Source organism: Erythranthe guttata, chromosome 2, assembly GCF_056151865.1.
Source record: "Erythranthe guttata isolate IM_541 chromosome 2, IM_541, whole genome shotgun sequence".
NCBI lineage: Eukaryota > Viridiplantae > Streptophyta > Magnoliopsida > Lamiales > Phrymaceae > Erythranthe > Erythranthe guttata.
The window spans coordinates 849,747-868,872 of NC_142534.1; the positions used below are offsets into that span (position 1 = coordinate 849,747).

General features: G+C 34.7%; 4 protein-coding genes and 1 long non-coding RNA gene across 5 annotated transcripts; 4 read left to right on the forward strand and 1 right to left on the reverse strand.

Annotated features, from left to right (window-relative positions):
• Positions 1 to 484: 484 nt before the first annotated feature.
• LOC105957684 (protein IQ-DOMAIN 3) lies at positions 485 to 3,364 on the forward strand. The gene is made up of 6 exons (XM_088822505.1): positions 485 to 743; positions 1,026 to 1,144; positions 1,231 to 1,572; positions 1,781 to 2,002; positions 2,257 to 2,376; positions 2,488 to 3,364. The coding sequence occupies exons 2-6, from the start codon at positions 1,070 to 1,072 to the stop codon at positions 3,151 to 3,153; spliced, it is 1,425 nt and encodes a 474-aa protein (XP_088678631.1). The 5' UTR covers positions 485 to 743; positions 1,026 to 1,069; the 3' UTR covers positions 3,154 to 3,364.
• A 235-nt stretch (positions 3,365 to 3,599) lies between these two features.
• LOC148772065 (uncharacterized) lies at positions 3,600 to 6,262 on the forward strand. Its single transcript, XR_016033299.1, has 4 exons — positions 3,600 to 3,866; positions 4,823 to 4,902; positions 5,802 to 5,896; positions 6,034 to 6,262. It is a non-coding gene; the product is annotated as an uncharacterized LOC148772065 (long non-coding RNA).
• Positions 4,994 to 6,717, reverse strand: LOC105957687 (B-box zinc finger protein 20). Its single transcript, XM_012981640.2, has 3 exons — positions 6,069 to 6,717; positions 5,570 to 5,985; positions 4,994 to 5,322 (listed from the first exon to the last, which is right to left on the reverse strand). Exons 1-3 carry the CDS (start codon positions 6,252 to 6,254, stop codon positions 5,319 to 5,321), a joined length of 606 nt encoding a protein of 201 aa, XP_012837094.1. The 5' UTR covers positions 6,255 to 6,717; the 3' UTR covers positions 4,994 to 5,318.
• Positions 6,718 to 8,626: 1,909 nt separating this feature from the next.
• Positions 8,627 to 12,692, forward strand: LOC105957685 (uncharacterized). The gene is made up of 11 exons (XM_012981637.2): positions 8,627 to 8,884; positions 8,995 to 9,077; positions 9,669 to 9,774; positions 10,101 to 10,199; positions 10,299 to 10,364; positions 10,495 to 10,611; positions 11,062 to 11,136; positions 11,398 to 11,500; positions 11,738 to 11,785; positions 12,138 to 12,259; positions 12,349 to 12,692. Exons 1-11 carry the CDS (start codon positions 8,837 to 8,839, stop codon positions 12,445 to 12,447), a joined length of 966 nt encoding a protein of 321 aa, XP_012837091.1. The 5' UTR covers positions 8,627 to 8,836; the 3' UTR covers positions 12,448 to 12,692.
• Positions 12,693 to 13,752: 1,060 nt separating this feature from the next.
• LOC148772066 (prostatic spermine-binding-like protein) lies at positions 13,753 to 14,870 on the forward strand. Its single transcript, XM_088822372.1, has one exon. The coding sequence runs from the start codon at positions 14,160 to 14,162 to the stop codon at positions 14,709 to 14,711; it is 552 nt and encodes a 183-aa protein (XP_088678498.1). The 5' UTR covers positions 13,753 to 14,159; the 3' UTR covers positions 14,712 to 14,870.
• The last annotated feature ends 4,256 nt before the right edge of the window (positions 14,871 to 19,126 follow it).

The window sequence follows — 19,126 nt, forward strand, 5'->3', positions numbered from 1 at the left end:
ATAAATGTTCTACTTATAATATTAGAGAAATGTATTTATGATAATATAATAGTATCTTCATTTTGATTAAGTTTTTGGTTTTATCATATATATAAAATAGTATAAGACACCAGCATAAGTCATATATAACACCTCAGTCTTCACTCACATCTTCTTATCCAGAAAAAAATTACATAAACAAAAAATAAAGAAAGGATTTGGCGCGTTTCGTGATATTCTTTTGAGATACATTTCTCTTTGTTAAAGCCTCAGAGAGGTAAGTAGCATATAAAACGGGCAAAGTTGAAGTCTAAAGCAGCATCTTTATTAAATTTAAACTTTAAACTTAATTACCAGTCATTAAGCAAAAGGCCAAACACAAAATATAATTAATTAAGGAAAATAGGCACATAGAATAGTAATTATGCTTACTTAAAGTCACATTAATAATAATGGGTATAATTAAGAAACCTGGACCCACATGGGTCAAGCTCCAAAGAGAGGCGGGGCCCACATTAGCAAAACCAGCTGTGAATTTCTGATTCCCTCATCTTCTCCTCTCTTTCCTTCAATTTTTTTCCATTGCCCAAGATCTGATTTCATTTCTTAAAACACACACACACACACACACACACACACACACACACACACACAAATACTTCACATTGTATATAAGCTGAGACTTGGGTTTGACTCTCTTCCAAAGTAAAAATAAATAAGTAAAAAGAGTTTAATTGTGTGGGATCTGAGCAACTCCACATCAGGTTAGTTTCTCTTGATTAATTTGATTCGAATCTCAGATTTTGTGATTGCAACTGTTTAGAAAATGCAGGTGACAAAAATGAAGTAAAATTGATGAATTATGATACTTCAATAGATTCCAGTGTGTTTAGATTTTGATTATTTGGCACTTGCGCGCAGATTTATGGTGTTAAATCACATTTACTAATCATGATTCATGATTACGTCACATCTAATTTGGTAATTAATCACAAAGATTGAATATTTCAAGTAATTATTAAATTTTTAATATTTGTTTTTACCAGATTAAGGCAATTGAGGAATGATATATACATATATATATAGATAGATGGGTAAGAAAGGAAGTTGGTTTTCTTCAGTAAAGAAGGCTCTCACCTCTGATCCCAAAGAAAAGAAAGCCAAGGTATGCATGCCATTTTTTTTTTTAATTTGTTTTAATATGATATATGAACAATTCTTATATTATAATGGTGCATGATTTTTTTGCAGAAATCAAATAAATTGAAGAAGCTATGGTTTGGGAAAGAAAAGCCATCGGTTTCGGTTTGCGATTCCGATTCTCCAAACGAAGAACCCGTGGTATCGATATCTCACCCTCATCCTCTTCCGCTTTTGGAAGATGTAAAGTTGGTAGAGGAGGTGGAGAATGAGCAGTCTAAAAATGCTTACTCTGTTGCGGTTGCTACTGCTGCAGCTGCCGAGGCGGCAGTAGCTGCTGCAGAGGCTGCAGCAGCTGAGGTTGTTCGATTAACATCCGTTTCTCAGTTCGCCGGGAAATCCGTCGAGGAAGTGGCCGCCATTAAAGTCCAAACTGCCTTCCGTGGTTATTTGGTAATTTTATCTTACTTCTACGGTTTATTTGTGATATCGAGGTTTAACTAGTTAAAATCAAAATGTAAAGATCAAAATGGAGAAGTCTGGTCGTATAATGTAACTGTTATAACCTTGGCATTTGATTTCTCGTTTCTCTTTCGGCTAGACAAGTCAATTTTTTTTTTGGTCGAATAATTATTAATTTGGGGTTTGTTCGTAATAACAGGCGAGGAGAGCATTACGAGCTCTAAGAGGGCTGGTTAGACTGAAATCACTTGTTGATGGTCCCACGGTGAAACGCCAAACGGCAAATACTCTGAAATGCATGCAGACTTTATCTCGCGTGCACTCTCAGATTCAATCTAGAAGGATTAGAATGTCTGAGGAGAATCGTGCACTCCAAAGGCAGCTCCTTCAGAAACGTGCAAAGGAACTCGAAAGTTTGAGAGTAAGTTTTTTCTTTTCGCCAATGTCATATATATATATATATTATATATATATATATATATACACACACACACACACACACATATAGATGTTTTTTTGGAGAATATTAACGAAAAATAAAGTTTGGTGTGTCGATAGTGGCTTTTATATTCGTATTTATTGTGTTTCTTGAATTTTCAATGTGTTGTTTATTGTTTGTGTTTAATTAATTAAGCGAAAGAGGATGATAGATTATACTAAATGTTGTTGTGGCAGATGGGAGAGGAATGGGACGACAGTCTACAATCGAAAGAAAAAATCGAGGCCAATTTGCTGCACAAGTTCGAAGCTGCAATGAGGCGCGAAAGAGCACTTGCTTATTCATTCACTCATCAGGTACTTCCTTCTACGGAATATATATAATAAATGTTATTAATCATATCATGAGAATTTCAATCTTCCTTGTTCGTTTTTTCGTTTTTTATTGATAAACATGAGGCATTACAGCAAACATGGAAAAAATCATCAAAATCGACAAACTTACTATTCATGGACCCGACAAATCCACAATGGGGATGGAGCTGGTTGGAGCGGTATATGGCTGCTAGGCCGTGGGAATCTCAAACCACACCAGAAAAAGATTCCACCAAAACCGCCGCAAATATCGGCGGAGAAATTACAAAATCTTTCGCCCGTCATCAATTAAACTCCGATAATAATATTATTGTAACGTCAACTCCTTCAAAAGCAGCATCTTCGTCCTCCTCTAGAAAACCGAAGCCTTCGAGCCCAAGAGGAGGAGGAGGAGTGGGGGGCAGTACCGTAATAAGTCAAGAAGAAGATTCTAGAAGCAATTTCAGCGTCCAATCAGAACGCAACAGGCGGCACAGCATTGCCGGTTCTTCCGTTAGAGACGATGAGAGCTTGGCGAGCTCTCCTTCTTCCGTGCCGAGTTATATGGCGACAACTCATTCGGCGAAAGCTAAGTCGAGATTGGGAGTAATGGAGAATAATGATAATACATTGGAGAAGGGTTCTTCTCCGGCGGGGTCCGTTAAGAAACGGCTTTCTTTTCCTCCTTCGCCAGCTAGGCAGAGGCGGCACTCTGGCCCTCCGAAAGTCGATACGAGCTTTTCGATTGCTGATAATCTAGTTGTCAATGGGGGTGCTTGATTTCACTTATTATTTGATTTTTTAGATTGTTTGTTATTTGTTCATTATATTGTCTTATGGGGCTTGGCTTGAGGTTTGATTATTTGTGTGATTTTTTTATATTTTATATTTTATTTATTTGGATACAGATTTACATTTTGTTGTTTCAATGTTGTCGAGATTTGTTATACTGAGAATTAATTACTTTAGAAAGGATGAACTCATAAAAGTACACTATTTGGTTTGAGTGATTGTTATGATAATTTTCATATTTCTCTTGATAATAATAATAATAAAAAATAAAAAATAATATAATAATAAATGACAGAATAGCGACATCTAGACACGTGCTTTTCACGTGACGATCATTCTTGAATTAATTTAACAACGAACTAGCTTTAGTAGTTGGGCCAGATTGGCCCGTTAATAAATGGAATTATATAAAATGACAATTTATATTTCAGCGAGTGTGGCCCGCCCAATTTCTTGCCCAATTCCGTAATTCTCAAACTTCCCACGCTCTAATTCTCCTCATCATACAGCCTCGTCCGCCGCGCGCTTTCCGGCCACCGCCTGCGCCGTCGCCGCCGGCCTCTTCGCAGATGTATTCAGTTAGCGACTACTGCTGCATTCACTCCGTTCGTCTTGAGGTATTCATATGAAAACGCACAATCACGATCGAACCATTTTGCAGCGGAATATCTTCTATTTTCTAATACAGACTTCCGAATCAGGTATGTAGTTCTCAGCCGCTGGATCGTGGATTTTCTTATTTATGACGGCGGAATGTACAAATTGTTTGAGTGTGATGTTTAATTTTCCGATTTGACATCCGGCATTATTTTGATTCGTAGCAATATCTGTACATTAGAGGTTTCATCTCATGATAATGTAAACTTATTGTGTTTCTAGTGATATATTACATATATACTTTAAGCAGATCAAATAAATTGTTCATCGTGACTTGTAGTCAGAAAACATGGTGAAATTGTGTTCGAAAGACATCATTTAGTTCAGGTGGATGTAGTATGATTCTAGACAAGTGTTTGTCCTTGTTATCCATTGTTTGTTCTACAAAATGCTGATGCTATCCGGTGAAATGACACACTTTTGAGACCAGAAAAAAACCGATGCTCGAAGCACTTGATCATAGGTTTGTACTAGCCAAATTTGATGTTTGCATAGAGCAACAGAATAGATAGAAAATATAACTGAAAATCCAGGTAAAAGCATCACAGGTACGAAAAATCTCTGTCTGAGCATACATTAATCACATCAATAGTTCAAACAAACTCTATTAGAAATTTAGTCATTAGCAGTAGTCTGTAATTTTACATCCTTTTGTTTTATACTTTAACTATAATGAAATAACGAAAGATAATGTAGTCATGGATTGTACTTGCATGAAATCTTTCCATAAGTTTGTCTTTCGGACATATGCGCATTTCACTCGTAGTGCACACATGTTCTTGGCTTATAAGCTAATGCGTGTAATGTCTGGTTTTATATTCCTTTCTCACTCTTTACTCTGAGATTCCTGCACGACTGAAGAGATGGTGTTTCTATTAAAGAAGAATCTATTGTTGTTCAACTTCAATTCAACCGAACTAACAATATGGAAAATCCTATCTGCTCTGTTGTTTACTTTTACTCGCTACCTGCATGAACGATGATGCTAATGTCAATGCAGATAGATGAGCAGATGCACTTTTGGATTCTCAGTTAACCATACTGACGAGCCTCGTAAAAGAATTGTGCCTCATTATCAAGGTTTTCATTTATCTAGTAACTCTTTTTTTTTTACTTTGTTTATGCCATGGAGTATCTTGACCAAAATAAATAAAGGTAGTAGCTGCTGGCAGAGATGAAAAAATAAATTCATTTAATAAATGCATTGTTTTTTTTACTATGGAAGGAAAACTAGCGAAAAGGAAGAAAATAAAAACAGACATGAACAGGTTCCACTGGTTTTTTTTATGCCAAGATTCTCTCAATACATTGATTAATTTGGGGTTCTCTCTTCGAGGAACTCATCTTCACACCATTTCCTCTTAGTCTCTTACCCTAGCTTGATCTTGATTTTGAGCTGGGGTATATGAGGTGACCACATAGGAATGGATGTCTTTGGATTGGAAAATCTGATGTGCCTTTTGGCTCTTGATTTGTGAATGGTGATATCTGCATATTTATCTGCAAATTCACCTGAAGTTAGTGAATAATCGGAAATATATATTTCATAACATTTTAAATAGTAGATTATTGCTAAAATACATGCATATACATATTGAGACCTAATATTTTATATAGAAAATACAAAACTGCAATCAGTAATAGTTGCAGAGATTGCTCCCTTTTTTTTTTTTTTGGAAATATCGACTTCATCATCTTTGGGCAGGAAAGTAAATTATATAATTATAAATTATAGTATACTGCAAACCTTAAGAAACCATAATGAGTAGAAGGATCCAACAAGTCTTCAACATGCCAACCAGGTAAAGTCTCCATTAAATACTCCGATATGCTACTGGTTGAATCTGATTGTTGTTCACTCATGACCTGGTTTGACTCATTATACCCCATAGGATTTGACGACGACTCTGAACAATTAGCAGTTGAACTTGGCATGTAATTAACTTCATTAGCAGCTGACATTTTGTTCTTTTTTTCAGATCGCGATTCCGTGGAGGATGTAGCAGCAGCTTGATATGAAGAAGCAGCTGCAGAAAGCTTGACACCTGTTAGGAGAAACCTGTTGTGCTTTTTGGTAAGTTCGTTTGCTCTGTGTATTGGAATATCGCACTCCCGGCAAAGTAATGCCCTATCTTCTTGACAAAATAGCAATGCTTGTCTCTCCTGTTAAAATAAAAATAAATTAGAAAATAAATAAATTTTAAAATTTAGGTGGTTAAAAAAAGAAGGTGGTATTTTGTTATTACCTGGCAAATGTCGCATTGGGGAGATTCTTTGTATTGAGGATTAAGAATAGAGAAACGGGGGTGCTTGCTAGCGAGCTTATTGGCATTATGAACTCGATTGTCACAGCTTAGGCAGAGAGCAGCCTCATCTGCAGTGCAGAATACAGCTGCTGCTTCTTTCCCACACACATCACATTGAATCTTCATTCCTTTTACACCTTGTGTGTGTGTGTCTGTGTTCGATTTTGAACGCTTTTTCGATGTACTTTTTTTAGTGCACTTCTGTGTGCGTGTGTGGAAAAAAAAGGAATAAGTTAATAATAATACAATGTTGAGAGATAGTATAAATAGAAGGTTGGTGACTTGGTTATAGAATTGAATGAGGTAAGAGACAAACTTTTATGGGGATATGGGTAGGGAGGAAAACACAGCTAAGATATTAAGATTTCATTTACATTAATATCTAAAATAGAAAGCTCTAGAAATATGATCGAAAATTCAAATGGGCAATACTTCTCTTTCTTGTCTGTCGATAAAGACCGGTGGGGGCGGGGGGCCAAAATTTTAGTTGGGTTTATGTAGACTGATAGGCTATATTTGTACACTGAAGCTTTCACTCTCTACTTTTGTTTGTCTGGAAATGAGATGTTGATCTGGAGCATGGGTGCATGGGGGGCGATAAATAATATATAAGGCTTTTTATTTGTTCATTTATTGATCTGAGTAAATCTCATTCTCTACGTTCTGAATTTTAAAATGAAACAGCAGCATGGCTGTAATATTAGTATACAGTGTATTCGGTCGAGTCGACGGATATAGATTTTGCGGAAAGATTTGAAAGGTCCATTGGATCGTATTCACAGTAGGATTTTTGAATTTAGGCAGTTATGGGCAACCAAAACTGGTTGCTTTCAGCCTTCCACCATTATTCTCTCCTCTAATATATTTTTAAGTCTTTCGGCTTGTAGGATACCTATTGTCCCCAACTTTTTTTTAAAATTTTATTTAATCAATAGCATGTTGTCCTAACTTTAATTCCAAGTGGGATAGAATTAATAGTTTTCAACTAACAAACTTTGGACGTGATGATTACACGCCTATGTGTGTATACCTATATAATTATTTATTTAATGGACAAATATCACTTGACTCCCTTGTCGTTTGAGCTTTGTGCACATAACACCCTTATACTTTCAATATAAGCACATAATCTACTGTAGTTTGAACATTTTGTACACATGACCCCTTTTACGTTTAATATAAGCACATAAACCCTCCTATGAATATTCCATTTGATAAATACTCACGCTCATTAGGAAGAATTTTTTTTTGAAAGTACAAAAAGTTATGTGCACAAAGTCCAAACTACGTGTGAGTCATGTAAACAAAGTCCAAACCACAGGGGATAAGTGCTCTACACCCTTATTTAAACGTATAAATAGTTTACTTTTAACCGGTGAATTTAGTTTCACTTGGTAAGTTTAGGCAGTATTTCTCAATGTCTTTACATTTCTTTAAACTTTCTTGCCAAAAGGAAAAGTTCAAATATGCAATCATTCATGTGATTTTTAAAATATCTCAATATCATTCATGTGATTTTTAAAATATCTCAATATCATTCATGTGATTCTGAAACGCTGAACATGTTGATTTAGTTTTCTTAAGAAAATATTTAAAGGGACACTTTATTCTGACAATTAGTAGAGTTTATAAAGCGCATTTTATATTCAGAACAAAGTAAGGTGAAAGCGGGTTCCACGATATCATTAGATTGGTCATTGACTTAAACGCGTAGTCTACAAAGTATTGGAATAGAAAAAATGGATTAGGTGGCGCTAAATGACAAATTAGATCTTTTTCAGTCACGTAGATATTTGGATAATATCTAAAGAATCTTTTTACAACGCAAAAGAAAAAAAAAAAAAAATTAGTATTTAGATGGTGCAAAGTTGTGTGCATCACTGCTATTGATGATGGAGGAGAAGATAGTGGGAGAAAGAATAATGGTGATATTTAGTATCAGTAAATTGAATAATTCCAATGTCAGCTTGCACATGGGAGAAGATATATTGCATCGAGAAGCGTGTCAAATTTTCCCCCATGTATGACAATTTATACTACTTTCCACTACCAAATGTTATTAAATATAAATATATTTCAATTTTTATTGAATAAAATGAATTTATTTAAACCAGTTCATTGAATTTATTTTTGTGAATTTTGAAACCCTATATTACTTTTTTTTTTTTCTTAATTTTTTTTAATTTTTTTTTGAATTTTGAATTTTTTTTTTAAGAATAGAGGAAAACAATTGATGTTCAGTACTTGAGTTCAACTCAATTTCCAGGCCCAGCATAGTTTCCCCCATAATCCAGACTACAGTATTTAATAGGCCCATCTAATGTAGCAAATGCGGCTCTTTACGTAAGATCGCATTACAAAAGCGCGACTTTCTCTAATGAGCAAAAAGAAACGGGCCGGGTTCTCTAGTCTGGATCGCTAGGCCCATCTAATGTTTTTAATAGAGAACCCGGCCCGTTTCTTTTTGCTTATTAGAGAAGTCGCGCTTTGTGTATTACGTAAAGAGCCGCAGTTGCCACGTTTTCTGGTTAAAATTTTGACTCAATTGTCGATGACTAACGAACCGATAAGCAAAATCTGTGACTGGGGGCTGAAATAAAAACATCTATGTTCATCACTGGCCCCCGCCATTTGCCACATACAATTAATTATATTCCTTTGTTTTTTTGTAATCCTCCGCCAATTTGTTCGCAAAATTGTACTGTAAAATGGCAACTGGTATATGTTTCTTTCATTCTACGTCCTCTCTTCACCCGGTAATTCTCTCTCGGTGTGTGCGTGTGCGCGTGTGTGTGTGTGTGTGTATTCTGTTTTGAAATGTATGTAAAATAGATAACTGATTTTCATTATACTTGCTGTATTGTAGTTGTTCCTGTACAGAAGATGGAACAATGGGAAGATTGGAGGAACGAAATTTACTTCTTTGAATTTCGTGGGATGGAAGCAGAGGTATTCTTATCTTCTTTTCATAATGTTTAGGTGCCCAGCATTATTTTAGTATGAGTGTATATTGTTTTATGTTTAAATTAATAGTTCATTGACCATTGTTATGAATGGGTGTGGTACTTCTTTCTTTATTTGACTGACACCAGCAGCAGGAACATCAGATATGTAATTATTTGCGAATATTCTTTTGATTGCTAATAAGGTCCTCGATTACTAGTGGCAAATTCCCTGCTAAGCCAGATATTAATGTATTTATCCACCCAACATTGAAACTAGAATCAATATGGTTGGTGAATGGTATAGTTAACAGTTGAAGTCGTATAAAAATATTAATTGTTGATTCTTTTTAACGATTTTAACATATTTTCAAAATTTATTGTTTTTCTTAATTTCATATTCCTGAAAAAAGGGAGTATTCATCTTGTAAAGCATCAATGATACGGAAAGACATTGGAAAGCCTATTTGAAACAAGATTATCTCATTTCTGAAGTAACTAAGATGAAACTTATTCTTCTGGAATTTGATATTTAATGTTTTTATTTGGTAGATGGAGGTATTAATTGTCGCACTGCTTGCTTGGATTTAATAAACAGGACGACTTTGATCTGTGCAGTCGGTAATGATGCTGAAAAATCGTTTAAAAAGACTGTGGAAGTTGACAGACTTATAGATATGCTAAGAGATGCAGATGACAAAGAAGTAAGTAGGTTTCCAAATTTCTATCAATTTATAGTTTGGTTTGACAAATGTAAGTTCTCTTTTCTGTAAGTTTAGTAAGTTGCAGACTGATATTGGCTCATGATAATGTAGTGTTACCTTAAAGTTAGTGGATCTTGAATTTATAGTGTATATATCTTGAAAAATTACTTTGTTCCTTATAGCCTACTCTTCTTACGTTTTGTACATTAAAGTTTTTTCATCTCGTTATTTTCTTTTTTATTATTATTTTGCAATGTTGTTATCTTCATATTCTGAATTATGTGGAATTGACTATTATTTTCATATTATTCTTGTGTTGAAAGCAGCTTCAGAAACTTGTTGTGGAGAATGTTCTTGCTTTCAATGAGGGTTTTTGGATACGACTTGCAGCTAGAACAGAAACGTGCAAATCGGAGGATGATAAGGCATGGTTCTACACTCGGTCAACTTATATTTTAATACAACTGTAAACTTGCTTTATATATTTCGTGAAATAATAAGCTAGCTTTTCATTCTCATTTCAGAAAGACTACGAAGAATTAGCTGCAATATTAATGAGTGTGGTGGATCGTCTTGTCCACAAGACTAATGTATGGAGCACATCTCACTTATTCAAATTTGTCCACAAACTCAAACACACTTCTAAAACAATCTTTGAATTTTTTATTTTTATTTTGTTTAATTTTTATATTCCCTTCAATGGTTTTTTAATTCCTTCAGGAAAAAATAGAATCGGCTACTGATGTGCTCAAGGCAATTTTGAGACCTGTCATTGAAGAAGAAGAAGAGATCCATTGGCCTCCTAGAAACCCTAAGGCTCTCATTCTCATGCAAACAGTATGTTTTCTGTGTCTGACCTTTAACGGATTGTTATCTCCGTTTGCATGTAAGATTAATAAATTAAAGGTTTCAAGCCCACGGTTAAAATAAGCCCGAATTTTAATCAGACATCTGATGGATATTTATTATTTAGTCCAAATTTAACCCCTAGCGTTACACAGTAATATGAAGGACATTACGCAGCACAAAGAATGTATAATCATAAAGTGCGAGAATAAGATAATCACATATTACATTGTCATGGACAATGTATTTGTAACCAATTCACTAAATCTTATCAATGCCATCAACATCCCAAACAAGGCCTAAAAGATGTGAACTTAACTGATTATCCTCGAGTGGTTTTATAGATGGATTGACTAGCTTTATCTCTATTATTTTTACGTATACCGAGACTTATATTTACTAGTCACTTTTGGGTGAGTAAATATTGCTTTACATTTGCAGGAACTACACCAAAGAGAGCAAGAAGGTTGTCTTGATGAGGGATTCCTTTCAGAAGTTAATGCACAGCTACGGCAAGTAAGTTTGTTATTTCACTTGTTTCTTCTCCGTACAAAATATTCATAGATTTCACAATTCCCGTACATTGCCAAAAATGCTATGCCGGCACTAGTTATACTATACTTTGGTTAGTTATGTCATTACCATTACAAATGCACGAGTTTTAAACATGATTTTTCATTAGGATCCAGATATTTATTACATAAAGTCAAAATTTATTAAATTCCAAGCAGGTAATACTTTCTTGCTAAGCAAGTGAATGATACTAATAATGTGCAGGCAAAAGAAGACGGTGATAAACCAGGGCTTGAGGCTATGTTGCAAAAGGTCTTGCAACTGTATGCTTCAAGGGTCCTCTCTAAGCGTAGTTATGCCAAAAAAGGTGCTATACTGCGTACTTGTTCTTGTAACATAAAATATTACATTTGCAATAATAATTAGTTCCGTTTTTCAGGTACTCTAATTTATTGTTTTATGAAGCTGTACTTTCCCCTGTTTCTGGTTGCATGTCTATAAGTACATTGCCTCATATATATGTATATATGTGTATATATATATGTATTATTTTAAACAGATATATTGTTGCTTACCTATTATTGATTTTTGTTTTGGTGGGCAGGGAACGAGGTACTGAAAGCTGAGCAGTTTCTTGAGACATTAATCCAAGGTGCTTTTTTAATCTAATATTCATTTCTCCTTTTTTCCTTGGTATCATTGTCTTACCAATATATGCATGTAATAATAAATAATAATACCTTTCCGTTTTTCACCTTTCACTTTTTTTCATCCGTCAATGAATTACTCGTCCCAGTTCCACATTGATGATTATCACATGAAAAGTGGCACGAGACCGGCTCTTTATATTAATGTGATCTATACTTAATCCAAATTTATGCTATGTGCTCAATTTGGTTAGACCGTAGAGTTAAGCTTCACTTATTTACCAACTCTGCACTCACAAAAGATGTTTTATTTATTTATTTATTTATTTATTAACACTTGTTTATATCAATACTCAGCTCCAGAAACAGAATGGAATAAGCTGTTAATCAACGGATTGAATGTTGGTAAAGGCGATATTTCCCCTGAAGAATTATTCACTGTCGTGAAGAAGCGTATTGAAAGAATATTGATCAGAACGGTAAAGTTTCTCTCTCTAGATATTTTTTGCTTGTTTTTCTTAGTTAAAACACCTCACCAAAATACGCAAAATCCCACACCACAATGCAGGAGGGTGGATCATATCAGCAGCGTATTCTCACCGAGTACGTAAAAGGCATCTTAGCAAGGGCAGTGGACCTTGTCAATGCACTCCAAGCTGGTACTTAGTTCCGTAAATCGCCAAGTTCTTGAACTGTATAACTGTGACAATTTTGTATGAGTCACTCAGCCTCTCTCGATTTTTAATTTATTTTTATTTCCTTTGAAGTATATATATAAATCAATCTTATTTGTATTTCTCTTATCAGCAATTTTATGTGCAATTTTTTTTTTGTTGTTTTTTTTATATATTGATAATTGATGTTGTAAAGTTTATTATTCTTAACGTTTTATACATATTTATATTTATTGAATAGACTGGTTGTTGGGAACTCATTTTGAAATAAACGTTACCAATATATAATACAAAAGACAGAATGAGTTCGGAGCAAGAAGATACAAACGTAGATAACTGCATCACATGGAGCTGTATTATATTTTTAACGGCCCCTCACATAGTATATATATCCAACGAAACAACGGTCGGAGAAACACAGTGGGTGAACGCAGGTACTGCAGAATGAGAAAGAAGAGGAGAGAGGAGCGGCAAAAGTAATGGGAGACAGATTAGGGATGAGAGAACCGTTTTAGATGACTGGATGAACGATCACGATTAGTCAAAGAAAAAATGGGTGGTCTAGATCACTTCGAGTTGAACTTTGTTGAGTTTAGAATACAAGTGAGATTGGGCAAATCAGAAATAAATTCATTCTATGCGTAAAATCCTCACACTGATGCTTCAAATGTAGGTAAGATAAGTAATCTTCATCTCAGCATGTGTGGTGTGATAATTTATGTATTAAGTTGTGGCTGTCCATTCATCAATATGTTTGGCATCTATACAAGTCAAAGTATGAGAGATACAAGGAAGGGCGTATCCGTTTCTCTTTTTCCTAATTTATCGGCATAGCAAAACTTGGACCCTAACCTCCTCCTTTTATTACTTATCACAAATATAATTCCAATTTCTTTAACAAAAATCTCGAAATGAAATTATATGCTAAAGAAATAGAAATATATTGAAGCCTAGTATTGTAATGTTATAATGATCCCCAAGATTCAAGTTAATTGAAGTCTATAACGCAAAATGAAATCTGCAATTAAATTTTACTAGCCCATAAAATGATACTCATTTCATTATTTGTAGGTCGCAATTGAAAATTAAAAAAAATATGATCTTATTCATGAAACACAAGGATTTGATTATTGATAAATTATTAATGATTACATATAGAGTCAACCTTTAAAAACTTTAAATAATAAATCAAATATAAATAAATAAAATATCTTAAAAGAATTAATTAGTAGTTTTTCTTTTGATTAAAAAACAATTAGTATATAATTAATCAAATTCAAATCCACATCTAGGAAAAAAATATCAAATGAAATGGAAACTAAAACGTTGCCTAGAACAATATTATAAAGGAAAAATGAGAAGGGAAAATCAAAAGAGAGAGCAAAGGGTAAGAAGGGGAAATCAAAAGAAAGAGAGGGGAAAGGGTAAAAAGGGAAAAAGGGAATAAAGAAGAATTATGCTGCACGATACCTTCCTTCGCCACGCAAAATGGACCAATGAAAAATCAAGCTCACACATGTGTGGTCCAGTGACGCTAAAAAAATGCCACGTCACCCCTCAACTCTCCCTTTTTAAACCACTTCCATTTCTCAACACCGAGTCCTGCATCATTTCACAAATTTGACGGATCCACAACTCTTAAAACACCAGAGAGAGAAATCTGATAGAAAACCCGAAATCAAAAATCAAATTCCCGAAAGCAAAAATGTTGAGAATTTTGAAGAAAACCACATCATCAAGGGCGAACAGCGGCGGATCTGCCCCCGCCGGCGAAGATCTGAGCGCGTGGGAGATTGTCAGCGCGCCGCAGTCCGACGACGAAGACCTCTATTCCTTCGAAGAAGAAGGCGCCACCAGCGGTGAAGATGACGTCATCGTGGACGAAGAACCGGAGTCCAAGCCGGATCCAGAGGAGGACGCAGGCGAGCCGTGCGGTTTCGTGACTCCGGCTGACGTCATCTCGATTCGGTCGCTGTCGGTGTCGCCGCCGATGACTCTCCCCGTGGAGATGGCGCACGTCAGCGTGTACCGCGTCGAGGGAAAGGAGCGCCGCTACTACGGCGAGAACGATGACGTCAGCGACGACGACGACGCGCACGACGTTGACGATGATTTGATGCCGTGGAAATTGAAGGACAAGTTTGGGAGGCAGAGGATAAGGAAGATGGGGAAGAGAGCTGTGCCGAATTTCAACAAAGCGAAGAGTCTTCCCTATTACCACAACATGCCTGGCACCATGTACAGGAAGCTGAGGTAATTGTCGATGGCCTCTGCTGCTGCTGTTGGGGGGTGGGGGTGGGTGGTTTGGGGGTACTTTCTACATATTAGTTGTTCATTTGATTATCTGAATCGGTGGGGATGTAAATAAATTCTAATACAATGACCTGATCTGGAAATTTGAAGTGAATTTTAGGTATATTCTTGGTTGTTCATATTAACTGCAAGCTTTAATTTCAGTATTTTTTTTAATCTTTCGTTGATGCTATTTCATGTTTTTGATTGGTTGGCTCTGTTTTTTCCGTTGCTTGGGATTTTGTAGGAGATCTTCTACTAATGTGTTTCCGAATTTGTGAATTTGCAGAATCAATTTGATTATTAGATGACTTAGTTGGTTTAAAGGCTGTTGTTTCTGGTGTTGTCTGTTTGTTTTATGTTGACAATTTCGTATGTGTTTGATTACTGCGAACTGTTCTTGCGTTTTCGCGCGGTTTTTGCTCGGAATTATGTGTTTGAATATTATCCGGTTGGTTAGCACCAGCACTCTGTATTTGATTATGTACATGATTAGCTGCGAAGCTGCCTTCTCTTTTAATTTTTGTTGGTCTTGCATATCTTGTATATGATTACGGCAGCATTTTAGGCAAGTAATCTCGTGGTAGATTGGTTTGATTTGATGAGGCGTGGATCTATGAGATGATCGTGTTTTAAATTTTGCATTCATTGAGTTTGTCACGTTGGGAATTGTGCAAAATTTTGCATTGATCGAGTAATCTACAGCTGAATGATTTGAGGGCTTATAGCAAAGCTGTTGTTATACGGTTCGGTTCAGTTGAGATATTAGTTTCTTGAATGTTGAGATTTGTTTCGCCTTTTAAATGTGTAATTTAGTGATCTGGAGTTAAAACTGTTGTAGATGATGAATGTTCGTAAGAGCTGGAAAATGTGCCTTGAAACTTTGCTTTGCTGTTCATTCATTCACTGTGCCTTAGAAGCAAAGCATGCTCAAAGGCACTTAGTATATAAGTTTTTAAATCTAATATTTGTTTGCATCATCTGTTTGAACTGACTATGAGTTATCCATTTATTGAGAATTTTTTCGTTTTTTTTTAATGGTTGTAAATATTTTGTTAGCTTCAAACTAATTTGAATTGCTCTTGGCCTTGTTATTGTTATCGTTTCTTTGGTTTCGTATTCCTCGGTTAATATTGTGCATAAACTATTAGGTGTTCTTTTTTTGCCAGGGTAACGTGATTTGTTATCTATATTTATATTTGATAGCGTGTGTATTAGAAGTTGTGATTATATTTTATTTCTATATTTGTCCATGTAAAAAAGATAATGTTATTAAATCAAGGGTTACATTTGTTATTTGATTTGTGAATATATTTGTTTAATCATTAACCGAATAAAATTTGATTATGTTGACAATAAATTATGGAGGATAAATTACAACCACCTCCCTGGGGTAAAATGTAATTATGAAAAAACCCTTAATTTTGATAAACTACATGTAGCCCCTACAGTTCGTACATTTATTATATCCACCTCTATAAAAGGGTGTTAGTGTAAGAAATCTACAAATTACAAGGGGTGGATGTAATTATGGAAAAATGACATGCTTTTTTTCGTAAATGGACCTTACTTTAGGGGTGGATGTAATTATGAAAAAATGAGGCGTTGTTTCATAAATGGGATTTGTTCGACCCTACACCCGATGAAAAACACCGGGTGCGTCTTCTGCTGCCACGTGTCTCTTTTTTGTATTTTATAATAAATTCTCCGCTAGGGTTTACCTTTAGGGGTTTTAGAAAAATCAAAAAAAGAACACGTGGCAGCAGAAGACCCACCCGGTATTTTTCACCGGGTGTAGGGTCGAAGGGACCCATAAACGGACCTTACTTGAGGGGTGATTGTAATTTAACCAAATTATTGGATTTATAATATAATGACATACCAAATGAAAGATTAGTTTTGATTGGTAAATTGATCAAAACAATCGAACTGCATCTGTCGTAAATAATATGATTATTAATTAATGGTCATATATCCTTTTGGGTGGGGAAGGTTGAAGTCAAAGTTATCAAGTCTGCTTTTTTAATGACCACAAGAACTTAGGGTTGAATTTTGAAAGAGGTCTAATTTTCAGGCAAAGAGCAAATTACAAGTCATGATCTCCATTGAATAGTAGTGTAGAATATAGATGTGAAGTTGAACCTCATCTTTTACTGTTACCACAAATGGGCTATCCTCACCAACATATAGGCCTCTACTCTCTATCTTGACCGAATTTAATGCTTTTTTCTAGGGTTTCTCTCTCTCTCTCTCTCTCTCTCTCTCTCTCTCTCTCTCTCTCTCTCTCTCTCTCTCTCTCTCTCTCTCTCTCTCTCTCTCTCTCTCTCTCTCTGTGTGTGTGAAAATAAAGATTTTTTTCCAAAGAAAAATACCCAATAAGGTCGAGGGATAAGGCCAAAGTTCCAACATGCATATTATTAGGAAAGGTTACATGTAATTAGAAATTAAAATTTTCGATTCAATTTCGTTCATTAAAAAAATATTTGAACTAAGTTTTGCGAATATAACGAATCAATCTTGAATACATATTTTTGTTTGATATGCTATAAAGTTCGGCTCGAGCTTGATCTCGATTCGTGTTCAGCTCGATTCGAACTCTTTCAAGTTTGATCCGATTGCTTTGTCAAACCAAGCTCAAAAACAACTTTTGAAACACAATACAAATCCAAACAAACTTGAACAATTGTGCGTTTGTCTCGACTCATTCGTCTACGCCCCTATATTATGTAACAAAATATTGATCAAGTTGTTTGTCAAATAAAGATCATCCTCTTACAAATTTCACTTCTTAATTAGCATTGATTAATAAAACATTAAAAATAATCTCAAACAAGACATAGGGGTATTGTTTAATATTATCAATTCCAAGCTTGTGTCATATCTTCTAGCTAGTGTATCATGTCAAAGGAAAGTTGATTATCAACTCAAATAAAGGTTGTGCTGCTATTTTAATGTAACATTCATTAATTGCATATGTCTATTTACCCTTACCCCTCCAAACTTACTATCTACGTATCATTGAAGATGAATTGGCCAATCTACAGTTACCAGCTTACCCGAAAACCCGAAACTCGATATAGTTGAAGATGAATTGGGGAAACAATATTGCCTCAAGATAAAGCTTGAAACATTCTTCTCCAAATTCAAATTTAAGCCATCGACTTTTTTATGTGCGTATTGTTTTGTCAACGATATTTTTTTTTTACTTTTTTTGTTTTTAATTCAATTTTGTTTGTTGTTTTATCTTATTTTTGTAGTAGAATTGATTGTTAATCTTGTAGCCGTAAACAAAATATGATCTTTAGATCGAACACGAGAACATTGAAAGAAAATAGTAAATATTCGAATACAATTCGCCCACTTCTTTCGTGTCGAAATATTTGCCCTTAAAAATCTCTTTCAATTAGTTAACTATTTGCCAAAATTGAAAAAGAAAATACAATTAGTATATCACTAAACTTCCATAGTGAAAAAAAAATTGATAAAATAAATAAATAAATAAATTTGCTTATAAGTTTGACCTAATGCTAAAGAGTAGAGCTAGAGTTTGAACAATTTGACATTTGGTCATTAGCTATTGGTCAAATTATTTAAGCACAAAACTCACTGTCAATAATTGGCTGCGTTGAAACATTGAAAGTGTAAAAACATGCATGAAATATAACACCTAAATTGAGTTATAGAATTGCAATCCTCGTACAATAATTAACTAAACCGCCATAATTAAGTGAAGCCCCTATATACATACATTTGTAAACTAGGTCTGTAATTTCACACAAATGCCACTATAAATTTCACTTTTCAATCAACGGCGTACAAATGACGTTTCTCTATATATATAGTCTATATATAACAATTAAATGTATAGAAGCAATAGTACTTACTTACTGTGTTCGTGTTCTGAAGGGACAACGGTTATGATGAATTTGAACAACAAATTGTTCAATCTATATATACTACTGTATGTGTCCGTACTAATTCCAACAGTACTCAAAAAAATAATTATTTGTTCTCAGAAAAAAAAATGATTGTGTATATGTGATGATTACACAGTAATTATCCAGTGAGGCCAAAAGCTCAAAATTAAATAAGCTTTTAATTATATAAGAATAATCAACTTTAGGAAAAAAAAGTATTCTGCATATGCATATGCTCCCCTTTAATTAGTTTTTGCAAATAAAAAGTATTTATATGTTAAAGTTTTGCATGACTAAAAGCTAGATTATTGGACCCCTTTCCATTTAAAGAATTCTCTAAATTGTCTAAAAGCGGAAAGCCGTCGACAACTATAACTAGGGTATGCTTCATGTATGTATGCGTTTGATCATGCGATATTTTTAGGTTGCGTTTGGATTCGAAGATTTTGATTTAAACCGATCG

Bases quoted from the DNA above. Each gene is read 5' to 3' on its own strand.
- LOC105957684 (XM_088822505.1), top strand. From the start codon at position 1,070: ATGGGTAAGAAAGGAAGTTGGTTTTCTTCAGTAAAGAAGGCTCTCACC. The intron at 1,573-1,780 runs GTAATTTTATCT...TCGTAATAACAG, and splicing joins CTGCCTTCCGTGGTTATTTG to GCGAGGAGAGCATTACGAGC. The intron at 2,003-2,256 runs GTAAGTTTTTTC...TTGTTGTGGCAG, and splicing joins AGGAACTCGAAAGTTTGAGA to ATGGGAGAGGAATGGGACGA.
- LOC105957687 (XM_012981640.2), bottom strand. From the start codon at position 6,254: ATGAAGATTCAATGTGATGTGTGTGGGAAAGAAGCAGCAGCTGTATTC. The intron at 5,986-6,068 runs GTAATAACAAAA...TTATTTTAACAG, and splicing joins CCCAATGCGACATTTGCCAG to GAGAGACAAGCATTGCTATT.
- LOC105957685 (XM_012981637.2), top strand. From the start codon at position 8,837: ATGGCAACTGGTATATGTTTCTTTCATTCTACGTCCTCTCTTCACCCG. The intron at 10,365-10,494 runs GTATGGAGCACA...TAATTCCTTCAG, and splicing joins GTCTTGTCCACAAGACTAAT to GAAAAAATAGAATCGGCTAC. The intron at 11,137-11,397 runs GTAAGTTTGTTA...AATAATGTGCAG, and splicing joins TTAATGCACAGCTACGGCAA to GCAAAAGAAGACGGTGATAA.
- LOC148772066 (XM_088822372.1), top strand. From the start codon at position 14,160: ATGTTGAGAATTTTGAAGAAAACCACATCATCAAGGGCGAACAGCGGC.